The 17,340-nt window shown below is 56.5% G+C and overlaps 2 protein-coding genes and 1 pseudogene across 5 annotated transcripts; 1 reads left to right on the top strand and 2 right to left on the bottom strand.

The window, feature by feature from the left end:
• Positions 1-1,310: 1,310 nt before the first annotated feature.
• On the bottom strand, positions 1,311-10,321 carry REM2 (RRAD and GEM like GTPase 2). 3 transcript variants are annotated; one of them, XM_089905636.1, is made up of 6 exons: positions 4,868-5,937; positions 4,812-4,827; positions 4,370-4,711; positions 4,053-4,126; positions 3,111-3,318; positions 1,311-2,718 (listed from the first exon to the last, which is right to left on the bottom strand). In XM_089905636.1, exons 1-6 carry the CDS (start codon positions 4,955-4,957, stop codon positions 2,423-2,425), a joined length of 1,026 nt encoding a protein of 341 aa, XP_089761762.1. In that variant the 5' UTR covers positions 4,958-5,937; the 3' UTR covers positions 1,311-2,422. The 3 variants fall into 3 exon arrangements, with proteins under 3 accessions (XP_089761762.1, XP_022409309.1, XP_089761759.1); XM_022553601.3 differs by lacking the exons at positions 4,812-4,827; positions 4,868-5,937 and adding an exon at positions 5,944-10,321 and having other exon boundaries at positions 1,312-2,718; XM_089905633.1 differs by lacking the exons at positions 1,311-2,718; positions 4,812-4,827; positions 4,868-5,937 and adding exons at positions 2,725-2,852; positions 5,944-10,321.
• Positions 6,950-17,059, top strand: LOC149750251 (uncharacterized; annotated as a pseudogene).
• LRP10 (LDL receptor related protein 10) lies at positions 10,431-16,495 on the bottom strand. 2 transcript variants are annotated; one of them, XM_022553595.3, is made up of 7 exons: positions 15,951-16,495; positions 15,518-15,562; positions 14,881-15,016; positions 13,273-13,463; positions 12,137-13,154; positions 11,658-11,787; positions 10,431-11,546 (listed from the first exon to the last, which is right to left on the bottom strand). In XM_022553595.3, exons 1-7 carry the CDS (start codon positions 15,979-15,981, stop codon positions 10,959-10,961), a joined length of 2,139 nt encoding a protein of 712 aa, XP_022409303.1. In that variant the 5' UTR covers positions 15,982-16,495; the 3' UTR covers positions 10,431-10,958. The 2 variants fall into 2 exon arrangements, with proteins under 2 accessions (XP_022409303.1, XP_089761605.1); XM_089905479.1 differs by lacking the exons at positions 13,273-13,463; positions 15,518-15,562; positions 15,951-16,495 and having other exon boundaries at positions 14,881-14,991.
• Positions 17,060-17,340: the final 281 nt, after the last annotated feature.

The raw sequence follows: 17,340 nt of genomic DNA, 5'->3' as shown, positions 1-17,340 counted from the left end.
CTTCCATGTGTATTTCTGTGATTGTCCCCTAAACTCATCTCTTCAGTCCTTGCCTCTGCTGCTTCAGTCCATCTCCTTGCCTCCCCTTCCCAAAGGACCAGCCCCATCATGTCACTTACACACTCAAAACCCTTCAGTGACTCTCACTGCCTACAGAATTGGGCACAAACTCCTTTGCCTGGCATTTAAGGTCCTTTGCAATAGGGCTCCCAGACTTCTTTTCAGTGCTCATCTCTTAGCCCTCCTCTTCACGTCCCTGAGGTTTCAACGCAACTGTAGGACCATCTGGTCCCTTAACGCGCCCAGTGTGTTTTCCTGCAGTTTACAATTTGCACTGCCGCTGTTCCTGGTCTCCAGAGTTTAGAGCTGGCTTACGCCACTATAGCCGTGTAATTTCTCTGGCCCTTTTACCACAGCCACTGCCCATGGCTCTGCCCATAGTGTCCCCTGCATTCTTTCTACTGTCCCTCTCCCTCTTCCCCTCATCCTCACTGAAGGGGAACCTCAGATGCAAGGCTGGATACAATCACCATTAAGTATCAAGAAGACGAGAGTGCAATCCCAGCTCTATTGCTTATTGACCTCAGGCAAGTTACTTTGTTTCTTCCACAGTAAAAGAGGTAGTGACACCATATAGTCATTAAAGAATTGAGATAAGTAAAGTCCTAAGGATAGTGTCATTATTCATATCATCATCTCACCACCTGTGCTGGGCTGGTCCCCCTTGGCTCCTCCCCAGCTGCAAGGACTCCGGAGACATCTCATCCCTCTTTCCATCGAGTTCTGGGAAGCTGGGTGGGGTAGAGTGGAGGCCTGGCCCTCAGGTGCTCGGGTAGCTGTATTGTATGTCTAGGGGTGAGGGGAACTGCTGCCTCTGCTCTCTTTGTTCAGACTCTTAGCTCAGGCAGCAGCAGGCGTGGGCGTCCCCAGGGGAGGCACTGACAGCTTCAGTTCTCACAGGGACCTTGCAGGTGACAGCTGGGGAGGTGCAGGCCAACCCTATCACGCCCCAGCTGATGGGCCTCCCTGTTGGATGTGGCTCCACCTTGAAGCAGCCCAGGCCACAGCTGAGTGTACTTCTAGGCGCAAAATGTAGCCTCCAGGGCTTCCCTGGTGGCGCAGTGGTTGAGAGTCCGCCTGCCGATGCGGGGGAGGCGGGTTCGTGCCCCGGTCCGGGAGGATCCCACATGCTGCGGAGCGGTTGGGTCCGTGGGCCATGGCCGCTGAGCCTGCGCGTCCGGAGCCTGTGCTCCGCGGCGGGAGAAGCCGCAGCGGTGAGAGGCCCACGTACCGGAAAAAAAAAAAAAAAAAAATGTAGCCTCCAGTGGGCTCCTTGCCGGTAAGGGGTAAGGTGATGGGGACTTGGTCACTGAGTTACCAAATTAATTCTAACGGGTCCCTGCTCCTCTCCAGGCCTGTTTTTTCATTGGCAAAGGGACAAGTTGGGCTCCGTAATCTTTAGGGGCCTTTTGCCCCTTGTTATGACTACTCCAGGACTAAGTCAGTTCCAGAGTCTCCCTAGAACCGTTACAGACAAGAAAACTCAGGCTCAGAGGAGCAAGGAACCTAAATCCACCCATCCCTTCCGTGGGGGGGCTTTGAGAACAGAGAGTCAAAGTAAGCAAGTGCAGTAGAAAAATCCTTTATTGAAAAGGGAAGGGTGGCTCCCTTGCTGATGCCTCCTGGGACCTGGCTAAAGGCGGGTTGCCACCGCTCAGCTCTTCAGGCAAGTCTCTGCACACCTTCCCCTTAATAACCTTAAAGGGGAAGTGCCGTGGTAAATCACAATTCAGAAGAACAGCGCTTCCAGGCCCTTGCCTTTAAGAACTTATTAAAGGCAAAGTGCACAAGTGCAGCGGATCAGAGCCAGGACGCTTTAGGAAAGTCTCAAAGAAGCGGCTCCGTGTCTTTACCTTTAAGGATCTCTTAAAGTTGAGGCATATCGCGCTGAGTACAAAGGTGGAAAACTGTAAAGGAGTTTACAAAGCACTTTTCCAGTTCTTGCTTTTAGCATCTCTTTACGGGAGAGGTGGTCAAGCGTGAATTAACAAAAAAACAAAATACCTCGCAGAACTACTTTCCTCCCCGCCCGCCGGAAGCCGCCCCGCCCAACAGCCGCTGCACGACCCCCGCGGGTCAGCGTCCTCGCCTTCCAGGAGCCCCGAGGCCGGGAGGTAACCGGAGAGCGCGCGGAGCGGGTGGGGCGACTCCCGCCGGGGTCTGGGGGCGGGGGGTCCGGCTCCCGTAGTCACACCGGGGCGTCCCGGGAGTTTCTGGTTTCCTAGACTGTCTTCACAGAGGAAGCCGGACGGGGGCGGGGCGGGGCGAGGGGGCGAGCGGAGGGCGCGGTGACCATGGCGACCGCGGTGACCATGGCGACCGCGGTGACCATGGCGACCGCGGTGACCATAGCGACCGCGGCTCAGAGAACGGAGAGGTCGTGACACGACCTGGAGCGCTGCTTGAAGAACTTGGTGTTGCGCGGCACCAGGTTGGCAAGGAAGCGCTTGGCCTTCTTGGTGAGGCTCTCGCGGCGCGTGGGTGGCGCGGGGCCCTCGGGCCTGCCCCACTCGGGCTGCGGGCCCCCAGCGCGGTTCGGGCCCCGCCGCAGCCGGATCTGGCGCACCGCTCCCTCGAAGAGCTCCCGCGTGTTGTGGTGCAGCGCGGCCGACGTCTCGATGTGCTTGCAGCTCAGTGTCCCTGCCAGATGGCGGCCCTCTGCAGGAGGGGACGTGTTCAGGCGCCCGCCCGCCCGCCCACGGGGCTGCGCTGGGCCCGGGGCCGGCGAGGCTGGGCCTGGGGGGCGCAGGGCGTGCAGTGGAAAGGGATTGGGGCAAATGGATCTCTTGCAACTGATAGAACAAGCAGGGATTAAGTGGAGGGCGGTGGTGGTGTGGAGGGGGAGGGAGAAAGGGGCCTTGAGAAGAGGTGAGGGGGAGGAGAAGGAAGTCTCGGGGTCCTAGGCGTGGGCATTGAGAGTCTGCCCCTAGCCTGGGACTAACTGCAATTTTGTGCACCCAGGAGGTTAAAAGGCCTTATGGAGAAGAGGTGTCCTGGAAGGGAGAGGGTTCCCTGAGATTGCAAACATGGATGAGGTTCAGGGTACTCACCCTCCAGTGAGACCTCCCGGGAGCGGGCCAGGTCACTCTTGTTTCCAACGAGGATGACAGGCAGGTCATGTTGGGGCCTCCCAGCCCTGAGCCGTAGTAGGGTCTCTGGAACTTTGGAGAAGCTTTGTCGATCGGTGACCGAGAAGACGATGAGAAAGGCATCCCCTGTCTGAAGGCAGTGGTCCTGCAGCCACCCCCCTGCATCCCCCTGCAGATGGGCAGAGAGTCGTGGAATGTCAGGGCTGGAGGCATGGGAGAACCTGCCCAGCACCTTACACCTCAAGGATGAGGAGCCAGGATGTGAGGGAGAAGCCACCTGCTTAGGACACAGAGCTAGTTAATGGCAGAGTCTCCATACTCGGGGTGCGTTTGTGGAGGAGGGAGAAGTTTGTAATGTGAGCTCCACATGGGCGAATGGGGGACATAGGATCCTAGACTAGGGTAGCCCATCCTACTTTCTTATGCTTAAGCTCTTAAAAAATGAATGCTATTCAAGTGTGTGTAATCTGGTCTCTCGTTTCTGCATAGTAATCATTTATGTCCAAATATTCACAAGTCCTCACTTTTTTCCCCTTCCCTGACATTACAGAGCCCTGAGCTTCTGTCCTCTCAGATCAGGATCTTCTAGGCTGAAAAATGTACAGAGGGGGTCAGTTTCAGGGTGTTCAGCCTGGCTTGCAGTTGCAGGGTTTGTCGAATCCAGATCCTAACTTTCCTCTGGGTCAGAAGATCCTGGAAACCAGACAGCAGCTCTCAATACCATGGTGTGTGCATAGGTGTGAGCCTTTGCTCTCTGAGACAATATATATGAAAGGTCAGGTTCCACTACATGTTAAAACCAGGGGCTGTAGTCCCACCAGCCTTCAGCCTTCAGCCATACTTTGCCCCTCCTCAGCTCTCCCAGGTTTCATCACCTGCTTGCAGCCACATCTTAGTTCTCACCTGTTCCCAGATGTCATAAACAACTAGAGTCACTTCCTCCTTATCCACCATGATGCGTCTCTCATAGGTGTCCTCTGTTGGGAAATAGGGACAGGGAATAGAGCCCATTAGGAGGCTCCCCAACACCTGTTAGACCTGGTAACCAGGGATGCTTTAGATCCCAGCACCAGGGACCCCCTCCTGGGAGGTTGCCACAGAAAGCATTGAAACAGTTTCTCTTAGGTTCTGGCCTCCAGGACTGTTCATGCCTTGAGCTCTTCCATCCCTGACTAGGGCTCCAGAGGCACCCTCAATTCTTGCAGGGCTCCCCCAAATACCTGGGTTCTCCAGCTCGTGAGCACTGTCTCCCTGGAGACCACCGAAAGTGCCTGCTAGGGTGCTCTTGCCCACGCCACTCTCCCCGACCAGCATGACCTTGAAGATGCCATCCTTTTGGGTGGGGGCTGCCTCCCCTGAGCCCAGGGAGTCAGAGGAGCCAGAGGATGAGGCTTGAGGTGGCCAGTCAAGTTCATCTACAGCCTGGGCCCGCCGCAGCTGGTGCTTGTAGGGGACAGGCATACTTCCTCTTCGTCTGGGGGCCCCTGGGGCAGGGGGTGGCCCGCCCCAGTCCAACCCTGCCAACAGTTTCTCTGGCTTCTTCAGCAGTGTAGCATCTGCTTCTGGGGGGGCAAAGAGAAGGAAGCTATGAGTGGGGTAGGCCTAGACACCTGCAGAGGACTCAGTCCTGGCTGCTCCAGCCTCAGAGGCCCAGTCGATGACCGTGACCCAGAAGGAGCTGAGAATCTTTGGTCCGACCTTCTTCCACTGAGCTCCACCAGAAGCCTGAACTGGTGGGGCTCCCAGGGGCTGACATGAAGGCTTGCCCAGTGTGGTTCCAGCCACAATCCGTTCAAAACATGCCCCATGCAGGGAGGCACCTGTGTGCAGGCTTGCACACCCACTCACACTTCACACTGACACACAGGCACACCCCCAGACTAGGCCTCTGGCCGGGGGCTGCCCCTCCTTCCACCGGGAGGCCCTGCCCCCTCCTGCTTCCTACACTGATGATCCCCACACAGGGGATAAACTCTGAAGCTGCTGCACAGGTTCTGAGGTTGGGTACTGACAGAGTCAAAAACTTTGTGGGGAGCCTGTTCCCAGGGAAGGGCCTTTGCTCACTGAGATGTGTGTGTTGGGTCTCCATGGGTGTGTTAAAGGGGCTGCCTCTTCCCATGGCCCTGTAGGTAAGCATCCCCCAATGCATGTCTGTGTGTGAGAATCCTTCTGCACCCCTGGCTGTCCCTGTGAGTCTGACAGAATATTGTGTTCGTCGTGAGGCTGAGGGAGGGAGAGAGAGAGGGAGGGAGGAGGAGAAATAGCGAGAGAGCAGGAGCAGGGAGAGTGACAATGCACGGGCCAGGGTAACTGGAGGAGGAACCACAGACATAACAAAGGGGGATAGAGAGAGGCTGGAAATAGCCCAGGATCAATACTTGACTGGCAGCCAGGGCCTCCAGGAGACAGAGAAACCCTCAAAACAGTTCCCCAGGGTAGCCCCCTGCCCGTGATTGCCAGGCTTGTGGGCTGCCCCTCGTCTTTCCCCCTTCCCTCCTGCCCGTCCCAACCTCTTGGGAATGAGGCAGACCTAGGGGCTAAGTACCAGTTTCCCCAGGGAAGCCCTGGGTGATGGGTGAGGGGACATTTAGGCAGCCCACCTCTGCCCCCTAGCCCCCCAACTCATACGAGCCCCAGTCCTAGTGTGGGCAGGAGGCTTCCCCACTTCCTGAGTTGCTCTTGCCCTCTTGCTGTTTGCGTTCGAGCTCCTTCAACCCCTAGTTCTGACCTCCCCACCAAAGCTTCAGCTCCCACCCCCTTGGTTGCAGCCAGCACCTGCCAGCTCAGCCCTCACCTGGTGTGGGCGTCCCTGGCGGGGAGGCCCGGTGGCTGCTGGCGGGGCAGAGTGCTGTGGTTTCTGTGTCCGTGTCCATGTCGGTGTCGAGGTCCGTGTGCATCGGTGTGCGTGTGCGTGTGCAGCCTGGCGGCTTGCAGCACCCGCTCCCTCACTCAGCAGCACTGTCAGCTTTTCCCTTTAAATACCACCCCCCATGCCCTCCCCCTAAACACCTGGGGAAACAGTCCCACCCCCTGATGAGGTCACATATGCTAATGAGCCGTGATGTCAGCGGGATTCCCTCCTTTCTGCCCCCCCCCCGCCCCCTTTGCGTCGCTTCCCTCTGGGAGCGCACACACTGCGGAGTCTGGTTAAGACATGAACAGAACAAAGTCAGAGGGGCAGAAGAGACGGGTTCAGAGAAGTGGGGTGAGGGGTCAGTGGGCAAGGGAGCTGAGGATGGGAGGAGGCAAGGACCCAGGGCCTGGGTGGTCTTCCTCCAGGAGCCAGGACTATGTGTGATTTGTCTCCGTATCCCAGCCCCTTAGCCCAGTGTTCAGCCCAGAGTGGGAGCTCAGTAGCTAAATGGAGGGGCTAAAGGAAGAAACCAAAAAAGACGCAGGGACAGGAGGACAGCCACCCCGCCACCAAGCTTCTCTGCCACCCCTTCTTCCCCATATTACCCCTTCTGGGCTAAGGCCCACAGCAGTACCCATTTCCCAGCCTGGCCCCTAGGCAGATGGGGGCTTTGAGGAAGGAGACATGGCTGCTTTGTTTGGCAGCTTCATTTTTTCACTAGGTTCAGGTGGGTACAAACCATTGTGGGGACTTTTTCCCCATCTTTCCCTCCCTGCCTGGCCCACCAACCTCGTGTTAATCAGAGCAGGAAAAAGGGGAGAAGAGACAGCTAGCCCTCTAGAAGAAGTTCCCAATCCCCAGTGCAGGTGCCAGCCCCCCTCTCAGTGCTCTCTGGGGCAGCCCCAGGCCTTCTGGGCTACACAGGGCAGACACACAATGACACCTACCTCTGGGGCAGGGGGGAAGCCAGGATAGCGGGGCTCCTTTACTGCTCCTTTTCTGCCCGGTCCCTTTCCCTTCAGGCTCCCACTCTTGTCTTCCCGGTGCCCCCAAGGACCCAAACACACATTCCGATTTCCTGGCCCCTTCTCACCCCATTTTTGCCAGATGCTGTGCTAAGCACCTTCCTGCATTCTCTCCTTTCATCCTCATGACCCTGAGGCTCAGAGTGGTGGGTGAGTGGCCTGTGCCCCAAATCAATCATGCAGCTGGAAAATGGGGACACCAGGATTCCCACCCAGATCTTTCCAATGCCAAAGACTGTTTTTCGTCTCTATGCTATGCTACCTTCCTTGTCGTAAATATTCCAGCTGTCTCCTGTTATTGGGGACAACCTATATTGTGATCTTCAGTGGACTTTTCCAACTGAAGAAGCAAATAGTGATCTAGGGATTACTAGTGCAGTGACGCTGCACTTATGTGGAGGTCAGCTACAGGGTAACATTGTGGGGTCTAGAGGGAGCAGAAAGAACTCTTAAGCAGCTACAGTCTTCATGTGCTTCACTCACTGGACAGACTCTACAGTCCTCAGTCACAGCCTACTTGTTCTTACTTTATTCACAGTTTTAATGTGTCCATGTGTGTTCCTGTGCTCAAAGATGAGAAGCACATTTATAGCAGCTAGTGACCCCTGATAGCTTGGTAGCAAGGGAAGCAATATCACAGAAAACTTTTAAAGCAGTCTTAAGCATTTAAAAAGTGGTCCAAGGTCATCTGGCATTAAGGCAAATAGCTTTTCTGACGCTGTTACAGCTTCTGAAAACATTGCTGCCGAGGTTTTTGGTGTCTATGAATGATCCTCAGCTATCCAGAAGGATTTATAGTGCAGATGGGCTGAAGACGAGTGTAATGTTTTAGAGTGATTTCTTTCCAGAATGAGTTTTTTAAAAGTTTTAAATTGTAAAGGGTTGAGCTTTATGTTTCTGGAAAACTCATTTAGGTGGTAGAATTCATTTCTATGATACTAGATAAGAGTGTCAGTGGCTGGAGACCCCAGCGAAGATTCTTGACCATGACTTCTGCCTGCCCTCAATCCAGCCTTAGGCCACAGATGCATGCTTGGTTTCATCTTGAACCACCATCTCTCTTGTCCCACTGGTAAGAGGCTGTGCACTTGCCCAGGTCAAGGCTCCCTCAGGAATTGGAGGTCCTGTGTAATAGTGGGACAGACTGAGATTTGGAACCGAGCTGATCCAGATTTAAGTCTGCCTCTCAGTAGAGACTGGAGCAGTATTCCTATGAAGCTGCTCATGAGCCTGTGAATTGGGGCTGTGATGCCCACAGCACAGCCTTGTTGTGAGGGTTAGCTACGTGTGATAAAGGGTTTGGCACTCAGCAGGTTGCCCAACAATTTGGTGCTCCCACAGTCTCGGGCTGTGTGGCTGGGGGTCCCTTTCCCCTCCCAGCACGGCCTGGAGCTTGGTTCAGGCCCAGATTCTGCTCCTTAAGGACCGAATTCTGGTATCTGCTCAGATTTTCAGCCTGATCCCCATCTCATAACTAAGATCACCTCCCTCCTCCCCACCAAGGGCCTTTGCATGAGTCCCACACCCCCGATACTGGGCACCTTGGACAGTGGTGTCTATCCTGATAGGATCTGAAGTCGCCTCATTTCTTTTTCCTTGGGCCGTGGTGAAAATAACTTGGGTGACAGCCCCCTAGTGCCCCACCCTTGCCTGGGTAAGACCCTCTATCTTAGTTCCCCCATTCTGCCTGTACAAGGTCAGTCCCCTCTCCCCGCCACCTGGGGCTTCACTGTGGCTGACAAAAACGGTGTTACTGCTTGCACCTCGTAGATCACACACCCAGCACCTAGAGGAATCTTCTTTCAGGCCCATAAATCTACATGCACAGGGCTTCCTAGTGAACTCTACCTTCAAGTCCTCCCTCCAGCATTCTGAAGCGTTCCACCATGAGGAACATTCTTCTACCTTAAATCTCTGTCCACTTTCAAGTTTCAAATACCCCTAGGAGGTAAAAGGTCTGGAGCAGGACAACGATGAGGATATCAGGCTGAAGGTTTCGAGCTGGCTATGGAGAAGGAGAGGAGCAGGGAGAGGCAGAGGCCAGGTGATGGAGAGGCATGGGAGGGGAAATCAACATTCCCTGCCTCACTGTTTTCACTGGACCTAACGCTGGTGGGACCCAGTGATTGTTTACACTGGGGAAGGCAGGCCCGGTGGGAGAACAGCAAGCAAGGATGAGAATCTCTGGAGCCCCTTCCCCAATCTCTGGAGAGGGCGTGGAGTGAAAGGTGCTTGAGTCTTCCCCAAGCCAAGATGCCAGTGTCCCAGGACTGTACCACGTCCCCTCGGCCACTTCCCTAGGCTCCTGCTCGCTGGGAGAGGGAACGGTATGCAATTAGTGCTGGGTGTGAGGATGCTGGCAGTGTGTCATCAACAGGGCCCCTCCACCAGGGAGGTGGGGATAGGCCGGGCCAGGCAGGAAGGGTAAGGGAGCCTAAGGGGGAGCCCTTTCTCCGGGGACTGATTGTTAGGGAATGCCTCAGCTCTGCTCCTGTGGGCATCACACCCACTCCCACAGGCTCTTTCTAAATCCTTTGTCCCGGCTGATTTTCCTTTTAAACTCTGGGACCGCTCTGTCAGCTTGCTTACCACAGGCTGGGTCCCAACATTTCTCACAGATCATTCCCCCCTCCTCCGTCACCCGCTCCAGCTCTATGGCTCTGGCTATTGCTTGTGCTCCTGCGCCCCTTTCTCAGGAAGTCTAGGGTCCCTCTTACAGCCCTAGCCCTTACTGTCCCCTTAGTTTGCTTATCATATGGACTCTCACCCCGCCTAACATTCACAATTCTATACCAACTACTGACAGCATTCTTTAGGATCTAGTTTGGGCCCTCTTCCAGGAAGACCTCTTGGATCTGGCCAAGGTGATGCTAGCATCTTCACACCCTGAATGATTATGATTTTTCTCTGGACGCATCTTTGCCCGCTTTGAGGCATCCTGGCTGTGAGTTCATCTGTCTTGCCTAGGACAGACTGAAAATGCCTGGTAGGGTGGAGGATGGAGGGCAGGAGTGTTTCACCAGGGACAGTCTGCTTCTGTGATTAGTGCTCTGTGAGTACTCCATAAATGGGAAGTTTCTCAGCTGCAGGGCCCAGCGGGCTCATGACTTCCGGCCTGGCGGTGAGTAAGGAGGCTTGGTGCTCACTGCTGGTGTCAGTCACTGTAGAGCTGGGCCCCAGGCAGCGAGTGGAGGTGGAGAGGGTTAGTCTTAGGGTTCCTAGAATTTTCTTACCCTCTGAGTGGTATAAAAAACAAGGATGGGTGGTTGGAAGATAAATAGGAAAAGGCCAGGAGGTGGAGGGCAGAGCAAAGGGCTTCATAGGGAGGAGTAAGGTGAGGGGAGCATAAGCTGAGATGGGCAGAGAGGCGGGGCTCATGCTCACAGCTCATTTACAAAAATCTTAAATTTCTGATTCCTTTATTTTCAACCTTGGCTTCCTGGACAATGACCTGGCTATGGAACAAAAGCATTTGCTGTGCTCTTTTTATGAGCTAGGCCTTGTGGGAGGGATCACCATTGGCAAAACCCCAGGGCCTGCCCAAATCCTCCCCTTGGGGGCTGGAAGTCTCCAGCCAATTGGCATTCTGGTGCTTAAGGCCACTTTTGGGTGGGTTTGGCAAGGATGGAGTGTCCAGGCCTATGACCCTTTAAGAACTTTACTTTTTAAAAACAGCCACCCAAATGGTGGTGTGGGGAGAGGGTAGTGGAGGACTGTGGTCTCTGGCCATGCGCAGAGAGGGGGCTCTGTGTGAGCCCTCTCCCTGCCTGAGGGACACCTAACTTTATAGCAGCTACATGGGATCCATGGGAGGCCCATCAAGTGCCCTCACACTGAGGGACAGGGAGGGAAGTAATGGAAGGGAAGCTGAGCTGCCCTCTAAAGGGTTGCTGTCACTGTGAATAGAGCACCCAGGGGAGCCAGGTCACCTCACACCAGCAGTGGCTCATCTTCTGCTTCGACCACCCAGACCCCGGGCTCAGCCAGTGGCACCAGCAGCACATCGTCCTCATCCTCTGGGGACAGGACTGTTGTGTGGGGTCCAGGTGGGGCCCGGGTTGGTCCTGGGGGCCGCAGGCTGGGCAGGAGGCGGCCTCGCAGGGCCTGTACCACTCCAGACAGCAGTGATGGCTCCAGGGGCGCCGCAGGCAGTGGCCCTGGGGCCTCGGGGACAGTGGGGAAGGCTGGAGACGTGCTGGCAGGTGGCAGTGGAGCCTTTACAGGCAGCGGGGGTGCCTGTTCCCCATCCTGCCCACCCACCGCCCCGCCCTCACGGGCTGGACCTGTGCTGCCGTCTAAGGTCTCAGGGGGAGCAGCAGAAGGTGTGACCTGGGATCTGGTCTCAGAGGTCCGGGCTGGGGGACTGGTTCGAGGAAGCAGGCCCCAGCGGCGGAGACGGCGCACCAGGCGGCGCATAGAGCGGCCCCGCTGGCGGCGGCGGGTGCCTGAGGCGCCCCCTGGAGTCATGTCCTGGCGCAAGATCTGTAGCAGAGAACGCAGGTTGCCCAGCACGGAGTTCTGCAAGGAGAGGATGAAGACACCAGAGTCAGAGCGGGTGGGGACGGCCAGAAGGCTGAAAGAAGGAAGGGCTGGGAGTGGGAGGTGGTCCGGCTGCGGAGGGTGACTTACGTCATTTGGGTTCTCTGTAGGGAAGTCCTCTACAGGTGGGATGGCGCCCTGGGCAATGAGCTGCCCATAGGAGGGAGGCGCCTGCTGTTGCACAATCTCGGCCTCTGTCCGGGAGAGGGGGGCGAAGATGCTGGAAGGGACGAGGACGGCTCGGTCACAGGTGCTGCTCACCAGAGCCGCCTGCCCCAGCCTGGACAGGCCTCTTTCTTCTGCACCCAAGCCAGGGCACCCGGAGCTAGGCCACGGCTTTCCAAAGTCATCTGACATCCCCCTCCTTCCTTGAGATGGCTTTCAAGATCTAGACTGGTCCCCCTCTCAGAGAAGCACGCCTGCCAAGCTAGACAACCCTAGGAGCCAACCCAGAAGCTGGTCACCAGAACCCGTCCCCAACGTGGGCGCCCTCTGGACTTCTGTGGCTGCACAGGCCCTGTCCCGCCCTCAGTCCCCACGCCTCTACTGCCAGCTGCATTCCCACTGACCTGTACTCCTGGGTACGAATGGCATAGAGCTTGCAGGTGCAGCCCAGGGCAATGACCAGCAGCAAGCCGCACACGAGGCTGCCAATGACCGCGGCGGTAATGACCTTGCGGGGCAGGGCATAGGGGCAGTCCCACTCGTCGCTGCCGTCAGCGCAGTCTGGCTGCCCGTCGCACACCCACGTCTCATACACGCACTTCTCGTCCCGGCACCGGAAGTTGCCAGGCTGGCAGTGCCGACAGCGTCTCTCGTCTGCTCCATCAGCACAGAAGGTCTGGTAGTTGCAGCGGTCAGCAGGCAGGTAGCAGGCTGTGGCACCGGGGGTGCCAGCGGCCCCACAGGGGTAGTGTCCAGGTGGGCAGCTGGGGCAGTTCTCCTCGTCCGTGCCGTCAGCGCAGTCCCATGAGCCGTCGCAGCGCTGTGCCTCGCTGTAGCAGCGCTCGCCTAGGCCCTCGCTAGCCCCCAAGCCAGAGCCTAAGCCGCAGGGTCGGTCCCAAGGCAAGCAGTAGCCCCGCACGTGGTAGGTGGCATTGAAGCCCCGACCGCTGCTCCAGGCGACTGTGTGGTAGTCCACTGTGGCCTGGCCGGACAGTGTCTCCACGGTGACAGCCTTGCCATTGCTGAAGTGGGTGAGGCTGCGCAGCAGCCGGAGGGTCTCGGGGGGCCCGGCGCCATCATACACGTGCACTGCATCTCCATAGCTCAGGTCCAGGGCTGTAAAGCGCACCGCCAGGCGCCGGCCATCATGGGGGTCCAACAGCCAGAGGCAGGACTGGGGGTGGGAGACTGAGGCCAGGTGTGAGTATCCGAGGGAGGAGAAGACCCCATAGAAGTCTTCCAAGGTGTGATTGCAGGGTGGGGTGGGGACAGGGCCCGGGGTCAGGTTGGGGAAGGGGTCTGAACTGCAACCTGCCTCGTCAGATCCATCGCCACAGGCATCGACCCCGTCACAGCGCTGGACCAAGGGCACACAGCGGTGGTTCAGGCACTGGAACTCTTCCTGCAGGCACATCAGCCAATCTGCAGAGGCACCATGGAGAGGGGCTGTGAAGCACTGGAGCTGCCAGGATCCTCCCCTCCTCCCTCAGGCTTCCACTGCCTGTTCTAGTGGCACTACAGACAGCCCTGTCCAGCCCACCTTGGCTGTAGGAGAGCAGGAAGCCCTGGCCCATGGGTGCTCTGGCCCCAGCATAGCTGTAGGTGATGGTGACGTTGCCTCCAGGCAGCTGCAGAGGGCTGGCAGGTGCCTCGCACAGGGAGATCTGTGGCTGGATGGGGGAGCGCAGGATTAAGCGCTCTGAGCCACAGGCCAGACGCAGTTTTTGGAACCTACAGGGGTGAAGGAGAGCAGGACGTAAGATATTCTTTTTTTTTTTTTTTTTTTTTTTTGCGGTACGCGGGCCTCTCCCGTTGTGGAGCACAGGCTCCAGACGCGCAGGCTCAGCGGCCATGGCTCACGGGCCCAGCCGCTCCGCAGCATGTGGGATCTTCCCGGACCGGGGCACGAACCCATGTCCCCTGCATCGGCAGGCAAACGCTCAACACTGTACCACCAGGGAAGCCCCCGTAAGATATTCTTGACCACTGCTGGCTTCTTCCTCCCCCAGTGTTGTCAGGCCCGTTCTACTCCAAGAAGCACGAACACCTGCTTATCCACAATCCAAATAGCCAAATGAAAATGGAGTTAGCCAAATTCCTTTGTAATCAAGGCAACAGCCCTAACAGAGGCCTATGGCACCATGAGACCATGAGTACATCCTAGAGCCTTTTGGAAAAACTGCCTTGTGTTCTGGACTGAGTTAGAACAGATTCATTGCTTTCCTGTTGTTGCAACACTGTCACCCGAGTCTGGTGCTAGCAGTAACCGGCAATTACCATACAGCTTAATTAACCAGAACTCACCATCCCCTTCCCAGTGCCCAGTGGTGAGACCTGAGATCACCATGGCATTCTGATCTCTCTGCCCCAACAACCTCTCCCCAGATTGCCCTCTCCCTTCACCTACCCTTTTCTGGGTAAATTCATGGGAAGTGAGCTGTGGGAAGCAAATAGCTAGGTACTCAACATGGGCCCCAACCCCACGGCCCACGGTTGGAGGAGCCCAGGGAGACCTGGACTGTTTAAAAGATCTGGGGAGGGACTTCGCTGGTGGCCCAGTGAATAAAACTCTGCGCTCCCAATGCAGGGGGCGTGGGTTCAATCCCTGGTCAGGGAACTAGATCCCGTATTCCGCAACGAAGAAGCCCGCGTGCCGCAACTAAGAGTCTGTGTGCCACAACTAAAGATCCCTCATGCCCCAACGAAGATCCCACGTGCCGCAACTAAGACCCAGTGCAGCCAAAATAAAATGAATAAATAAATAAATATTTTTTTAAAAAAAAGATCTGGGGAGGCTGAGGAAGGTTCTAAGCTGATGAAGGAATAGATTTGAATCCCAAGCAAGGATGTGCAATGGATTGAAGGACTCCTCCAAGCAGCCATATCAGAGAGAAAGGACTGTTTCTAGAGGAAAGGACTGTTTCTGTTGTCCTTCAGAGATGACAAGACCCAAGCTAGATGTCCACTCCAGGCAGTTCCAATTCACCATGGAACAAGCCAGGCTTTTAGGGAAGACTAGGCCAAGTCTAATTCTACTCTTCCCCCTGTTGACAGGGATGGAAGTTCCATGGAGAAGATCCCTGAAGTCTTTTCCATGGTAGAGGAGGAGGGGTGGGCGAAAGGAATAGGGTCTTGCTCTGCTTCTCACCTGACCGTTACCGTCTGCTCCTTGCTGCCCAGGATGAGCCAGGTACAGTTGGCAGGGGAGCTGCGGCTGTCCCGGCCCACGGGCCTCTGTAAGGTGCCCTGCACTTCCAAGAGCACTGCCGGGGGGTCCTCACAGGCTGGAGAGAGAGAGGAAGGTAGGGACATCGGTTGAGAGCCTCTTACCATGCCACGCCTCCTCCAAGGGCCTGGGTTCTTCAAGAAGGAGCACAGAAACTCCCCTGCCCCAGCGACACACACTCTAGAGGCATAGTCTTCAGCAGGCCCCTGTCTCTCCACACTCATCATAGTTCCACCTTAAGTATCAACACCACAAACAATATGAGGTCTGCTTTGTGCCAGCCACTGGGCCAGGAGGAACCGGGAAATACTGTTTCTATCCTCAGGAAGACTACATTTTGGCTAGGCCGATCAAGGATGGATATTTGGGGAAAAAATACATAACTACCGGCTGAGGGCTTATGCTAGGTCTCAGTTTCTCCATCTGTAAAATAAAGGGTGGATGAGCTCCACTCTAAAACTATGGTAGGTACTAGAGGAATTCAAGGAAGAGAGAGTCTTTCTCTTGGGTCCTCCCTCATTACCAAGCCCATGGGACCCCAGGGGCATCCTCTACTCACCAGGATTTGGGAAAATGATCCTGTCTGGGTGGGCCACAGCGTCTCCTAGAGGAAGAGCGAAAAAGGGCAAGAGTCACGCTTCGGAGTTTTCTTCACCTGAGCGAGTCAAGTAGGAAAGGGAGCCATCTGCGGCTTCCGGGTAGTTTACAGGAAGGGGTGGTGGAGCAGAGGAAGGCAGCGGTGTGTGACCTCGGAGGAAGGTCCGGCAGCACGGCCTATGGAGTGGGTACGGTGATCTACGGAAGCCAGAGGGAGGCTGCGGGCTGAGGAGAGCGGCTAGAGAGTTCCCGGGGATTGGGGCAGGCAGTGCCGGGCACGGGCAGGCAGGGTAAGGTGAGGGGCCACGTAGGAGGAAGGGAGCTAGAGCCCCTGGGCCCGGTGACAGCCCTGGGAGCGGGTTGCCGGGCGAGTAGTCTCGTTTTCGGTTTCTTACCCAGGAGGAGGAGAAGGATGGCCGGCAGCATCGTGAGCCGTCCGCAGGTGCAAGAAGAGTCCCGGAGCTTCGGTGGTCTACCCAGTGGGGAGGCGGCGCCGCTCCGGGCGTCCTGCCCTCCCAGTGTCGCCTCCCCGAGGGGCCTCCATGGCCCGGGCTCCTCGACCGGTGCTCTGGAGGCCAGGGCTGGGGGCGGGTGGGGGGCGCAGGCGGCCCGAGCGCAGGGGCGGTGCCTCTCGCCAACTTCGGAGTTGTTTTCCCCGGCCGCCGCCTCGCTCTCTCCCGATGCCGGCCCCCGAAGCCCCGGAAATCGGCTGAAAGACCGGCGCTGCGGCGCGCCCTCGCCTAGAGCCGGCCCGCAGGCCGCGAGCGCCCCGGTACAGGCCTGGCCGCCACCTGCTGGGGCTTGAGGCCACTTCCTCTTTGGGCCAAACTTTACCGACTGTCAGCCCCCAGGGCCGGCCCGGGCGCTGCTCAACTTCTCCAGCGCGTCCAGCCCGCGGAACGCGGCAGGGGAGCGGGGGAGGCGGACAGGCGGCCCGGCACAACGCCCAGTCCCTCGCGCAGACTGTACCCCAGCCAGCCCAGGGGTTGGAGGAGCCCGGGCGGAGGAGGGGGCGGGTGACGAGCCTGGCCCCACCCCTGCCAATCAACGCGCTCTCCGCCCACCCGACCGTCTTAACGCCTTTCCGGTCGTGCAGGGTCTTGTCACTTGGGCTTTGAAGGCGCTCAGCTTCCACTTTTAACTCTGCTTTGTTTAGTCCTTTCCGTGTAACGTTAGTTACAGGACACGTCTGTCAAAGGGCAACTGCTTATTCCGTAACTGTCATGTCTTTCCTTTGAATCCTTAAGCTCTCAGTACTTTTCTTGTCCCAGTGTCTGGGATGCGGTAGCACTTTTCTTGATGAGCCTCTATTATAGCAATTACCACACGGTGTTGTAACTATTTGTTTACTCCTTCCCGCCCCTGCCCCTCCCCTGCTGTGGAAACTGAAACTTCCTGTAGGCTGGGGCCTGGACTGTTTACCTTTGTACCCACAAGGCTTTTCTCCTGCTGAGACACTGTAATTCAATAAAGGAATAAATGTGCCTTCCCTTCTTGCTGGCCATGTGATGTTGAGAAAATTGTTTAACCTCTCTGTGCTTCTCAATTGTAAAATGGGGTTAATAATGTACAATTCCAAAAAAAAAAAAAATAATAATGTACAATTCCCTCTTAAGGTTATTGTCAACATTTAGGGAGATAATACAAGTTGAGCATCTAGGGAGTGTTTCATACACGCTAGCAATTATTATTATTAGTCACAAGAGATATTTCTAATTTATGTGGGCTTGGGTTGCAGGTTTCTTGTGGCACTTATAGGTTATAATAGTAAACAATAACAGTAGC

This window comes from Delphinapterus leucas, chromosome 2, assembly GCF_059928025.1.
Source record: "Delphinapterus leucas isolate spDelLeu-1000000601 "Yukka" chromosome 2, BTC_Dleu_Yukka2, whole genome shotgun sequence".
NCBI classification, from domain to species: domain Eukaryota; kingdom Metazoa; phylum Chordata; class Mammalia; order Artiodactyla; family Monodontidae; genus Delphinapterus; species Delphinapterus leucas.
Note: the sequence above shows the minus strand (reverse complement) of the source record. Positions and strands in the feature narration are given on the sequence as shown.